Here is a 13,716-nt window from a genome sequence, read left to right on the forward strand (position 1 = left end):
CACGTGACACGTAGGCTCAGGCTCGTTCACCTACTATAAATTACACAGGCATTCCTCTCAAAGTTGCTCCGGCTTGTTCAGCCAATACATATTCGTATCTTCTTCTTTAGCAATTTTTTTTTTCAATGGAAAAGAGGACCAGCAAGGGTAAGCAAAAAATAGAGATGAAGTTAGTCGAGTCAATGGAAGCAAGGATAGCTTGTTTTTTCAAAAGGAAAACGACTTTGCTCAGAAATGTGGATGAGTTGTCGATTCTGACAGGAGCACATGTTTGTGTTCTGCTTGTTTCACCAACGGGAAAACCCTATTCCTATAGCTCTTCAAGTATTTGATAAGTTTCATGGATTGAAGTCAGACGATCGTCAACGCGATCATTCCGATGTTGGTAAATCAAATGTCTCGGAGGCATCTGATGATCATCTGTCTCTTGCTGTTGGTAAATCAAGCAGTAAATGACTTAGAATATGAGTAGACTACTTAAGTGTCAATTTTATTTTTATTTTCATTCTAATTTTCTCTTGATTTATACTCAGAAATTTCGGAGGATACAACATGCGTGATGGATTGTGAAGCTGCTGAAATTATGCAAGGAATCCAAGAGAAAATGGTGGTTTTGTCTGAAGATCCCTCTATAAAACTGCCTGTGTAAGGGAGTACATGTTTAACTTTCTGCATCATTCTTGCTAGGAATATATATACTTTTCTCGTCTCCGTTGCTTCCCTCTTGAGGAAGACAAGTGATGAGAGCTAAGCTGTCCAGCGTTTGACTTTGGTCGCTACCAGTTCATTTGACAGGGGATTGGCATATGCTCAAAGGAACAAGCTTTACGATAATTCTCAGGCTGTTAGACAAGCACTTGAGTATCCTTTGACCTTTTATTACTAAAGTAGAAACTGAACTTCCGTATGGCGTGTTATAATTGTCTCTTGAAAATTTTCTAGTGTTGGTTTTCATTTAACTCAAATCAGGCCTGTAAAACAACATGGCGTTACTGATGGGGAGGTATCAATTTTCGACGTGTTAATACTTTGATTTCTTTTACATGTGAGGCAGTGTTTTATATTTCGTTGTTGTATGGATGCAGATCTGCATGATTGGCAACTTCCCGATGGAATCTGTTGATGAAGTGTTTGCTCTTGTTCCCTCGCTCAAGGTATGGGCTGCACTATTCTGAAACATATTCTGGATATTGGTTTTGTTCCAACGACATGCTACACAAAGCTTTGCCACTGCCAAAATCTGACATTTCAAGAGTCCATCCTTCCAACGTTTTCATATTGGTGTATAAGTTTGGGCATTGAGGTTGCTTCCAACTGCTGCTGTCGATTGAGTTTTAATTTTGACCATACAAGGACCGTAAAGCTATAATTAGTTTCTTAAAGAACCCTTTATCTTGATACTAACAAAAGATGAGAAGGAAACTACACACACACACACACGGTTCATGCTCATTTCTACACAAAGAAATCTGTTTCCAGCGTCGCGCTTTTGTAGAATGGTTGCATTATTGGTTTCACAACCAATTCTTAGATGCTCGAAAGCACCAACTGCGATCTCTTTCTTAGCAACTACCACGTGAATGTTGTGCTCCGTCTATATCATTTTATTTAAGTTTTGGTACTTAGCATTCTATTGAAATGGTCTGACGCTGCTGAAAAAATCGCAGAACAAAAAGAACAAGCTGAGAGTTCCCCTGGAGAACGCGTTGGCTGAACTAGCCAAACTTAGAAGGGCGGCGGCAGCATAAATTGCTCAAGGCTAGCATTCTATGGTAATGTCATCGTTTTACCTTTGATATTAAATCTCTCTACTAGAACTTCGACTACCAGAAGATTTTATTCCAAGGCGGTTTACGACAGCCATCATTTACGCTTACTGCTGGTCGTCGTTGCAGGTGTGTTTGTGGTGTGGGGTGTTTGTCAGGGGTGTTCTGCATGTGTCACTGAAGGCCATGCTCAGCAGTTCAGCAGCCAGCAACTGATGTTGCCTTCATTCTTCTTAGTTTTGTTTCTGTTTAGTGGTCATGTTTGCTAGTCTGCCAGAGGCGGATTTAGGATTTGAAGATTTGAAGTTTGTCGGTTCTTATTACGATCTCAAATTTAATATATATATAGGCAGTTGAGTTCACAGTCAAATATTTATCGATGTTTTGCTTTCTCATCTCTCATGCATTTTGTCGATGTGAGATTGTCTAAAGATGTTACTCCACCTTGTCGTATGAAACTGAAATACTTTCCGAAACTCTTTCATAGAATTCCAACGATACATCCAATAGTGTTGCATCGGCCCCCTCAACTAAACGAGGCTTATCTGTATGTAGATCGTACCTCTACCTCGGCAAACTACCGTCAGAACGGAGCCCACAAGTAGAAGTAATAATAATAGCGTAGTCGATGTAATCTCACACGTGTGATTTAAGGCGGATGTTGTGCACACCGACCTTACCTATACATTGTAACAAGGTTATTTCCAATATACTCTCGACTCAGGTAAAACATTTCAATGCAAATTTGAAAAGAAAATACACTTGTGAAGAAGCCATATCGGAGACTCGGATGCGGATTTAGGATTTGAAGTTTTTCTATTCTTATTATGATCTCAAATTAATACATATTGGCAGTTGAGTTCACAGCCAAATATTTACCGAGTTTCGCAACATCCAATAGTGTTGCATTGGCCCCTCAACTAAATGAGGCTTCTGTGTGTATGTAGATCTTACCTCTACCTTTGCGATCTACTCTACCGTCGGAACAGAAACTTCATATGAACAGCGCACCAGTAAAAGTAACAACAAAAACCCAGTCGGTGTAATCTCACACGTGTGATTCAGGGAGGATGTTGTGCATACAGACTTTACCTCTACCTTATAACGAGGTTATTTCCAATGTACTCAGCGCTCAAGTAAAACATTTCAAAGAAAATACACTAGCGAAGAACCCATATCGGAAACTTGATGTAAAAATTCCTTACACTGACGGCGTGTATAACTTGCACTATAGTACCTAACCTATGAAGTATAATTTCATGTTATATAGCAGCTACTAGTTCCAAATCACATCAAGAATAACCAAACATTCCAAAGAATAATCGATAACAACGATATCCAACTGTTCTGTGACGTAAAACCTGATGAAGAAGCGTAATCGCTAACCCCAACAAGAAATCTGCACTCTCCGATAGAAGGATTCAAGAAAGTAACCATCCCGAGCCCATCAAAATCACAGCTCCGCGGATTCTGCTTTTGGAGCTGATAGTAACTGTTGAATGCATACGATATGTTACCTTTTGCTCCAATTCCATTACACGATCCTCCATAGTTGAGCGTCGTGCAATCTGCATACGTGCAGGCAAGTTTAACGTGGTTGGTTACTTCAGCGAGATCTTTCAAAGGGTTCGCGATACACCATCTATATGGAAGATACCCAACATCCTTTGCATTCTTTAACAGACCATTTCCGAGGTTCAATGGATATTTCGACTGGCCATCGAAAGAGAATATGCCCCAGTGTCTCTCGAAGTTACCCGGGAGCACGCTTTTTGCACCTTCATCGAGAAGACTGAAAAGATAAACGTCCATAGGTGGTATCCCTGGTCTAAGAGGAGTTCCTTTGTTGCTGAGAACATGATTCACAAGGCCTTGGTTGAAGACCCTTGCAGCTGTAAGATTAGCACCGAAGGCTCCATCGGTAGGCCAACCTACCTCTCCTATAACTATGGGCATCTGACCATACCCGATTTTCGCGAGGGCTGCTATTAAAGTATCCAAATTTCCATCAAACGCGTTATAGTATACATTAGGTCCGTCGGTCACAGCATGTGTTGTCCCTTCAAAAAAAGCATAATCTTGAGGGAAGTCCGAGTTTCCATATAGGCTGAGGAATGGATAAATATTTACCACAAACGGTGAACCATTAGCGTTCAGAAGTGAAACCATCTGTGTTATGATCGAAGTCAATTCGGGTCTGAAGGCTCCTTGTGATGGAAGGGAAGACTCGTAGGCATCGGCATTGCATGGAACTACCAGCTTTACATTCCTAGCAAGATTCGCCTTGGCTAACGACTGTTGCAAATTCGTCATAGCAGGGACTACGTATGATTGATACTGACCGGCGTAACTTGTAAGAAATGGCTCATTACCAACTGCAACATACCTGCATTGACGCATAGCTGTCATTAGCCAACGAGGGAAAGAAAACGAGAAGAAACAAGAGAGTGACACGGTACATGCTGAAACGACCAAAAAAGATACAGTACTATTATAGCGTTAAACTTTCCAGGCAGCGTATGCTGCAGTGCCGATACACAATTAACGTGGGTTGATTACTGCCGAGACCATTTAACATACTAACAATATTAAGACACATTAGGCGTGTAAAATAGAGATGCTATATCACACCAGAAAATGGCTACTAGTAATTGGTATCGAGTCTGATTTCCACTGTAAGTTCTACCATTTGCTAGCTGCTCCCACGAAAACCAAACCACCATATTTTCAGACTAGACGACTCTTTAACTCGATAGATGTAGTTTACTCCAGTTAAGCCATCTAAACAGGAGGTAAAACTTGTTGATTCTACACATTTCTCCTTTTCTTGGAGAAACGAAAAACAACAGAAAATTAAATTCCTCATTAATCGCAATTGCAAGAGAGGGAACATGTGTGAGATCAAATATCAAAGATACAAGTGATAGCAAGTCATAGCACGGATTCTCGAGGGCCTGAGCTCCGCGTCCCAGCCAGGATCAAATCCAGACATCACCTTGAAAATATCGACCTTGACCTCAAATAGATCTTCAGCATAACCATGTATATGAACAATGGTTCAAATGTTTGAAGAAATCAACACCCTTCATTTTCTTTATCAGCAGATAAACACAGATACAGACGAGAATCGGTATAAGTATACGCACAAAAGACTGGAAAATACAACAAGTTGAGAAGATTCACAACAGCGAAAGGTGACATTTTGTTTAAAGATATAGCACCCCAAATAACACCAATATCAGATTCCACCACAATAACACCCCAACATAACAACAAAAAAAGGGCAGCCCGGTGCACTAAGGATCCCGCTATGCGCAGGGTCCGGAGAAGGGCCCCACCACACGGGTGTACTATACGCAGCCTTACCTTGCATTTCTGCCAGAGGCTATTTCCAAGGCTTGGTAACAAAGCTAAAATGGGTCTTTCCTTGTTTGGGTAAATGAGTGATAAAAGCCATTTTCTTGAAACTCAATGTACCACCTAAGACCTTATTCCTACCTAAGAGGTCGAGAGACTGTTTCTGATAGACCTTCAGCTCAAGAAACAACAACTAATAACAGAAACTACAATAAAACAATAAGATAATCGAGGCACAAAGTACAAGAAACAACAGATAGGAACAGAACATAAACTACAAAAAGACAACACGACAATCGAGGTAAAAGATAGTAACAGAAATTGAAAGGACAAGAAACTACCCACCCCAACATAACAACACCACTCCTACAACAACAAAGCTAAAAAGGGTCTTTCCTTGTTTGGGTAAATGAGTGATAGAAGCCATTTTCTTGAAACTCAATGTACCACCTAAGACCTTATTCCTACCTAAGAGGTCGAGAGACTGTTTCTGATAGACCTTCAGCTCAAGAAACAAAAACAAATAGTAACAGAACAGAAACTACAATAAAGCAATACGATAATCGAGGCACAAAGTACAAGAAACAACAGATAGTAACAGAACATAAACTACAACAAAACAACATGATAATCGAGGTACAAAGAATCAACAGATAATAACAAAAATAGAAGAGAGAACTTAGAAGTTACTTGATATCAACACCCCCTTTAACCATATATCTAGAAACATTCTGAGACACCCACATATCAGCAGCAGAGCTAGAACTACTAAGAATTGCCAACATATCATTAGGTATCCCAACCATAATTTCAAGTTCACTCCCCATTAACCCCTTCATTACATCTGAATCAGCATCAAAAAGCTTCACTTTCTGAATCTTGTTTTCTTTAAGAAGATCCACAACAGTTAAAGGTGACATTTTGTGCAAAGATATAGTGCCCCAATTGACACCAACACCAGATTCCACTACAATAACACCCCAACATAACAACACTACTCCTACAACCTAAGTTGCTTGGACTCTTCAAAAATGTTGCCGCACCCATGTCAGATCCTTCAAAATTACACTATTTTTGGAGGATCCGACACGCACCCGTCAAAATTCTTGAAGAGTCCGAGCAACATAACCTACAACAACAAAGCTAAAAAGGGTCTTTTCTTGTTTGGGTAAATGAGTGATAAAAGCCATTTTCTTGAAACTCAATGTACCACCTCAGACCTTAATCCTACCTAAGAGGTCGAGTTCGAGAGGCTGTTTCTGATAGACCTTCAGCTCAAGAAACAACTAATAACAAAAACAAATAGTAACAGAATAGAAACTACAATAAAGCAATGCGATAATCGAGGCACAAAGTTCAAGAAACAACAGATAATAACAAAACATAAACTACAAAAAGGCAACACGACAATCGAGGTACAAAGAATCAACAGATAGCAACAGAACAAGAAACTATATCAGTAAGAGAACTTAGAAGTTACTTGATATCAACACCCCCTTTAACCATATATCTAGAAACATTCTGAGACACCCACAAATCAGCAGCAGAAGTAGAACTACCAAGAATTGCCAACATATCATTAGGTATCCCAACCATAACTTCAAGTCCACTCCCCATTAACCCCTTCATCACATCTGCATCAGCATCAAAAAGCTTCACTTTCTGAATCTTGTTTTCTTTAAGAAGATCCACAACAGTTACAGGTGACATTTTGTGTAAAGATATAGTACCCCAATTAACACCAATGCCAGATTGCACTACAATAACACCCCAACATAACAACAACACACCTACAACAACAAAGCTAAAAAGGGTCTTTTCTTGATAAGCCATTTTCTTAAAACTCAATATACTAGCTAAAGAAACAATTGTTCATCAACTAGTTTTTAGGTGAATTTTTTTTAGTGGAATTATCAAAAAGGTGGAATCTTTTTTTGGTTTTTTCCAAGAAAGATAGATGCTTTTTGTATACTTGTTAGTTAATTTGTGGTATATTTAGCAGGTGATTATTGATGTTAAACAGTAGAATGTCGGTTTATTACAGCAGTAGCAGCTGAAAAGCTAACGAGAAAAATGAGTCAATAGACCTGCCAAGTTTCCAATTAAGAAAAGGGCATAAGTGGATCCCGCAATTTTTTTTTAAAAAAAACTTAAGTACTTTGAATAACTAGGATAGTTGTTCGACAACTACATTAGTTGTTCGAACAACTTTCTCCAGTTGTTGAACAACTTCTCTCAGTTGTCGAATAACTACGTCTAGTTGTTGAACAACTAGCCGCAGTTGTCGAACAACTAGCCGCAGTTGTCGAACAACTGTGCCTAGTTGTTCAACAACTTGCGCAGTTATTCAACAACTGGGGCAAGTTGTTGAAACCAAAAAATTAAAAAAAAAAAACTCAAAAACATTTGTCCCTCCCATCCAATTAAAAAAACTTGGAGGACTCATGGTTAATTGGACAACTTCTTTGTCCTTTTTAATCCAAAGTCCCAAAGCTAACAGTAGTGTTTGTTTGACTGATTAGTAGCAGCAGTACGTCTTTTTCTAGACTATTTTTATCTTGAATCGAAGTCTATTAAAAATAACTTTTGTATCTCACTTTTGAGACAATGATACCAATTGCGTATACTTTATCGTCTTCGAATGTAGATTTATGGGAATACGTTTGATATGTTGTTTTTGTATTTTGTAGTAGTAGGGTGAGAATTACTATCAGAGAAGTATTCCATGAATTTAGTCGAGGCAAGATTTAAAGATTGAAGCTTTAACGTTCTAATAAAAAAATAAAGCATCCAACTATTACTTCTATGAATTTAGTCGAGGCGTCTGCGATGGACTCAAGATTTAAAGATCGAAGATTTAACATTCTGTTCAGAAACTAAAGCATCCAGCTACTACTTCCATGAATTTAGTCGAGGCGTCAGTGATGAACTCAAGATTTAAAAATCTAAGCTTTAACGTTCTGTTCAGAAACTAAAGCATCCAACTATTACTTCCATGAATTTAGTTGAGCCGCCAGTGATGGACTCAAGATTTAGCGTCAGTGATGGACTCAAGATTTAAAGATCGAAGCTTTAACATTCTGTTCAGAAACTAAAGCATCCAACTACTACTTCCATGAATTTAGTCGAGGTGTCTGTGATGGACTCAAAATTTAAAGATCGAAGCTTTAACGTTCTGTTCAGAAACTAAAGCATCCAAAAATTGCTTCTATGAATTTAGTCGAGGCGTTTGTGATGGACTCAAATTTAAAGATCGAAGCTTTAACATTCTATTCAGAAACTAAAACACCCAACTACTACTTCCATGGATTTAGTCGAGGCGTCAGTGATGGACTCAAAATTTAAAGATCGAAGCTTTGACGTTCTGTTCAGAAACTAAAGCATCTAACTACTAATTCTATGGATTTAGTCGAGGCGTTTGTGATGGACTCAAGATTTAAAGATCGAAGCTTTAACGTTCTGTTCAGAAACTAAAGCATCCAACTATTGCTTCCATGAATTTAGTCGAGGCGTTTGTGATGAACTCTAGATTTAAAAGATCGAAGCTTTAACGTTCTATTTGATTTTGAAGGTGTTTTCTTAAACATATAAATCAATTTTTATACATTTTTATGTAATTATACCTAATCTACATCAAATTTAATAAGTGTTGGAGCCAGAAAATAGGCCACGGTTCTGCCCCTGCGAGGTGTACAAAAGCTTGCTCGAATATCACAGGTACAACGAAAACACCCAAAGTAACATGTTTTTGCGAGTTTTGTTAGTGTCAATTTTTTCTGATCGAATAATGATGATAGTTCGACTAGAAAAAAAAATTAATAATTTAAATAAATTAAAATAATTATTTTTACAAAGTATATATTATAACAGTCAAAATACACAACGACAGTATTGTCACAACTCACAAGTGCTGATGTCCACATTTAGGTCGGTTCTATTTTTTTAATTTTTTATTTGATATTAGATATTTATATGAGTTTTCATTAAATTTAAATTCGTAAATTATAATGTTGATTTTTGAAAAAATGATCTTAATTAACTTTTTTTTTTCTCATTTTCATGGGCTATATGCATTTGTCAATCTTAAACATATTACTAATATATTTATCAACAACAACAACAAATTCAGTGTATTCTCACATAGTGGGGTCCGGAAAGAGTTAAATGTATGCAGACAAAAAATAGTAAATAAATTCCTAATAAAGCATGAAACAAGATGGAATAACAAAAATAAGACTCCCACAAAGTAATATCCCTACACTAACTAACCAAAGACCCCCCCCCCCCCCCCCCCCCAATCTCCTTCTACTAGCAGCTTCAACCTATGGACCTAGTCCTAAGACTATCGGCCCGGCTATCCCAAAGCTCTCCTAACTATTGACTATGACCCACCCACATGCACTAGCCGTCTAACCTAATTCGTGTCCTCCATACCTTCCTATGTCTCAGTAAGTTGTAACTGCTCCATGTCACGTCTAATCACCTTTCTCCAGTATTTCTTTGGCCCATCCCTACCTCGCTTGAAACCATCTAAAGCTAGTCTCTCACACCTACGAACTGTGACATCCGTGCCCCTCCTTATCACATGACCAAACCATCTCAATCGACGCATCTTGTCCTCCACCGAAGTCACTCCCACCTTCTTCCGGATAATCTCATTCCTAACCCTATCACCCCTAGTAAGCCCACACATCCAACGCAACATTCGCATTTTCGTCACCTTCAATTTTTGAATGTGGGAGTTCTTGACTGGCCAACACTCCGCTCTATACAACATGGTCAGACGGACTGCCACTCTGTAGAATTTGCCTTTAAGCTTGGACGACACCTTCCTATCACACAACACTCCCGAGGTAAGCCTCCACTTCATCTATCCTGTCCTAATACGATGGGAGTCATCCTGATCAATCTCTCCATTTCCTTAAATCATGAACCCAAGATACTTAAAACTATCCCTCTTATAAACAACCTGGGAATCCAACCTTACTACCACCTCGTTCTCCTGCCTTAAGTCATTAAACTTGCACTCCATATACTCTATCTTGCTCCTACACAATCTGAACTCTTTAGACTCAAAGGTTTGTCTCTAAATCTCCAATTTATCATTCACACCCCCGCGCGTCTCATCAATCAAAACTACATTATCTTCAAAAAAACATACACCAAGGACCTCTCCTTGCATATGCCGCGTCAACACATCCATCACTAACGCAAACAAAAATGGGCTAAGAGTCGACCCTGATACAACCCTGTCAAGACAGCGAAATGCTCTGAATCTCCTTCCGCCGTCATCACCTGAGTCTTTGCTCCATCATATATGTCTTTAATCGATTTGATATACGTCATCGGGACCCCACTCACCTCCAAACATCTCCAAAGAACCTCCCTAGGGACTTTATGTACACTTTCTCCAAGTCGATGAACACCGTATGTTGAAAGGTAGTCTTTAATTAATGGTTTTGAATTAAATTTTAAATATAAAATTGTCATTGATAAGTTGCTTCTTTAAAGTAAATTTTTTTGAAATATATTTAAATTAGTAAAATCATAAAGCAGATATCAGATATCGAATGCGATAATAAGGCAAAACCCATCGGCAGATACCTAAAGTACACATCATCTTTCACTTAGGCACCTCAAGTGAACATTGTTCCATTTTGACACCTCAAGTGGCCTTAAGTGTGTCTCTTTGACACTTTTTGCTGAGTTGGCAAGGTGCGTGTGACACACGCATTGAAGGCGGGTTTGGGTGGCCTTTTCGTAATTTTCAGTGGCATTTTCGTAAATTTTATTTTTCTTCTTTTCTTTTATTTTAAAATTTCTATCATCAATTTTGCTTCGATTTTCAACTTTTCTTCATTGATTTTTCTTGATTTTTATGTTTCGATTTTTTTTTTTTATTGATTTTGTTTAATGTCAATTTTTCTTCATTGATTTAACTTTGTTTTTCTATTTTTCTTCATCGATTTTGTTTGATTTTTAATTTTTCTTCGTTGACGTTGCTTAGTTTTTATTTTTCTTCATCAATTTTACCCTTAATGATTAAAAAAAGGTGTTTATTATTTAATCTTTACGAACCTTTAAATGTGTATATTAATTTCTCTCAATAATTTTTACCGTTAAATAAATTAAGTTGACAAAAATAACGGATAAAAATGTGAAAGAAATACAAATCAATGGGCGTTGAGTTAATATATTGTTTTTGGCAAGACAAACTCCTAAATATGTATCTAATTTTTAAATCTCTCCCAATATTTTTCACCATTAAATAAATGATTAAATCAAGAAATAAGAATGCTTAATTATAAGAAATAAGAATGCTTAAGAAATAAAGCTAAATCAGTGAAGAAAAATTGAATTCAAACAAAATCAATAAAAAAATTAAAATCGAAGCATAAAAATAAGAAAAATCAGTGAAGGTAAATTGAAAATCGAAGCAAAATTGATGAAAGAAATTAAAAAATAAAGCTAGATACGTGAAGAAAAATTAAAATCAAACAAAATCAATTAAAAAAAATTTAAAATTGACTGGTGGGGTGGGTGGGTGGGGGGGTTAAGTTAGGGGGTGGGGGTATTTTTTTTTTAAATTAATTATTTATCAATTATTTGAGTATTTTTTATTTTTTATTTAAATTATTTTTTATTTAAATAATTTTATTTAAAATTAATTATTGAGGAAAGGGGTGATTATTGATTTTTTTAAAAAAAAAATTAATTAATGATTTAAAAATTATTTTTTAAAAAAAATGACACATGTCAGCATATTATTTGTCACTTTCCACATCATCAAACGCGTGTAATACACACACAATATGAATTTGCTGATTCAGCAAAAGGTGCCAAAGTGGCACACTTAAGGCCACTTAAGGTGTCAAAGTGGAACAATGTCCACTTGAGGTGTCTAAGTGAAAGATGGTGCGTACTTAAGGGGCCTGGCGATGGATTTTGCCCGATAATAATAAATAAATAAATTAATAAATAAATAAATAAAGCTATGAGTTGCAAGGTAGTAGTCATAATAGCCCTAATTGATGTGTAAGGTGAGGGTTGATAGTTGTTGGAGTTTCTTTTTCCTTATTATATTTTAGATTGAAATAAAAAAAAAACTTTTAATTATGATGCATTAAAATATAAATGTTAGCCTATTAAGAGTTACTTTAATTTTTAAGTAAAAAATAAAGAATCATATTCATTTTACCACACTTTTATATTCATAATATATATCGAAAACTAAAATTATTTGATGGAACCTAATATTTTATCTCGTATTCTTAGTGGGATGGGAAAAAAAAATAACTCGATGCATTAAACTTTCCGTTACATAAAAATCTATTGTACACATTATTATCTTTCATTTCTGCAAAAGCGTATTTCTATGATTTGAACACGTAGCTTCCTAGTAGTATGACATCAATATTATCAGTCACTCCAAAACTTTCGTTAGACAACTTTACCGAGATCAATGTCAGTAGAGGCAGAACTACCATTAGACTAGAGGATTTCGACGTAGAATTATGTTATACATATGATTAAAACTAAATTTTATGTATGTACCATAAATATTAAATCTTCTTCGATTAATTCGTATGCAGAGACGAATTCAGGAGAGACAAATTGCTTAGGGGTTCTTTCCTACCACTGATCCGTCCCTTGATTTATTATGGGTCCCACCTATTAATATTTATACCTTTTAGCAATTTTTTTCATATAATTATAAGCTTTACGGCAGCGGAGGTGGGTTCCTAGAAACCCGCACCGTCATATGATCACGTTCAGAACTCCTACACCTCTTGATGAAAATCTCGATTTTGTCACCGAAAGTTTTTTTATTTTTTTGGTTATTAGATTATGATTAATCCCAACCACTAATTATATTTTTACCTTTTTCACAAATATTTTTTGTATGTCGAAAGCTGACGTAAAATATTGTCCGTGTGATATTATATGAAGATAACGTAAAAAATAGAGAAACAAAATCAACTTTTTGAACTTTATTGAAAACGTAAAATGAATCAAATAATAATTATTTTTTTGTACTAATTAAAGACTTCTAAAAGCTAAAGAGAATGCACTTTATGACAAAAGGGAGCACCAATACCATTTCAATTAATTTAAAATCCCTGAACTAATTAAAAATATAATTTTGACATCTTTAATGCCTACGTGACACATATGTGATACACACGTGTGCCTACATGGACACTTCAGTGTGTTGTGCCACATAGGCACTAAAGATATCAAAATTATACTTTAATTAGTTTAGAATAGTAAAACTCTCTTTAAGTTGAGGTGTGTCTCTATCATTTTAGTATATTTTACATTTTTACAGTAATACACCTTGGTTATTAAACATTTTTACAGTAATACACCTTGGTTATTAAACATTTTTACAGTAATACACCTTGGTTATTTTTAATAGTAAAGTATTTAGTACCTGCCTGAACTATCATCAAATTTGCTACAACAACTATCATCAAATTTGCTACAACACGCTTTAATTTCATAGAGGTCCTATTATCCCCTAAACTAAATTTTAACTTATTTTTATCATCCATTTTTATCATCCTTTTTAATTAAAGTAACACATTTTGTG

The 13,716-nt window shown here is 36.3% G+C and overlaps 2 protein-coding genes across 11 annotated transcripts in view; one reads left to right on the forward strand and one right to left on the reverse strand.

Annotated features, from left to right (window-relative positions):
* The window catches only part of LOC107870079 (DNA-directed RNA polymerases IV and V subunit 4), a 10,028-nt gene extending 7,892 nt beyond the window's left edge, over positions 1 to 2,136 (forward strand). For all 10 annotated transcript variants that reach the window (XM_016716477.2, XM_047412365.1, XM_016716478.2 and 7 more), the window contains exons 6-11: positions 534 to 645; positions 784 to 861; positions 970 to 1,003; positions 1,086 to 1,154; positions 1,668 to 1,772; positions 1,896 to 2,136. In XM_016716477.2, the coding sequence (XP_016571963.2) occupies positions 534 to 645; positions 784 to 861; positions 970 to 1,003; positions 1,086 to 1,154; positions 1,668 to 1,748 (374 nt within the window). In that variant the 3' untranslated portion in view covers positions 1,749 to 1,772; positions 1,896 to 2,136. The remainder of the gene's footprint in view (positions 1 to 533; positions 646 to 783; positions 862 to 969; positions 1,004 to 1,085; positions 1,155 to 1,667; positions 1,773 to 1,895) is intronic.
* A 667-nt stretch (positions 2,137 to 2,803) lies between these two features.
* On the reverse strand, positions 2,804 to 7,230 carry LOC107870080 (glucan endo-1,3-beta-glucosidase 5). Its single transcript, XM_047412363.1, has 2 exons — positions 6,604 to 7,230; positions 2,804 to 4,152 (listed from the first exon to the last, which is right to left on the reverse strand). Exons 1-2 carry the CDS (start codon positions 6,954 to 6,956, stop codon positions 3,054 to 3,056), a joined length of 1,452 nt encoding a protein of 483 aa, XP_047268319.1. The 5' UTR covers positions 6,957 to 7,230; the 3' UTR covers positions 2,804 to 3,053.
* Positions 7,231 to 13,716: the final 6,486 nt, after the last annotated feature.

This window comes from Capsicum annuum, chromosome 5 (genome assembly GCF_002878395.1).
Source record: "Capsicum annuum cultivar UCD-10X-F1 chromosome 5, UCD10Xv1.1, whole genome shotgun sequence".
Taxonomy (NCBI): domain Eukaryota; kingdom Viridiplantae; phylum Streptophyta; class Magnoliopsida; order Solanales; family Solanaceae; genus Capsicum; species Capsicum annuum.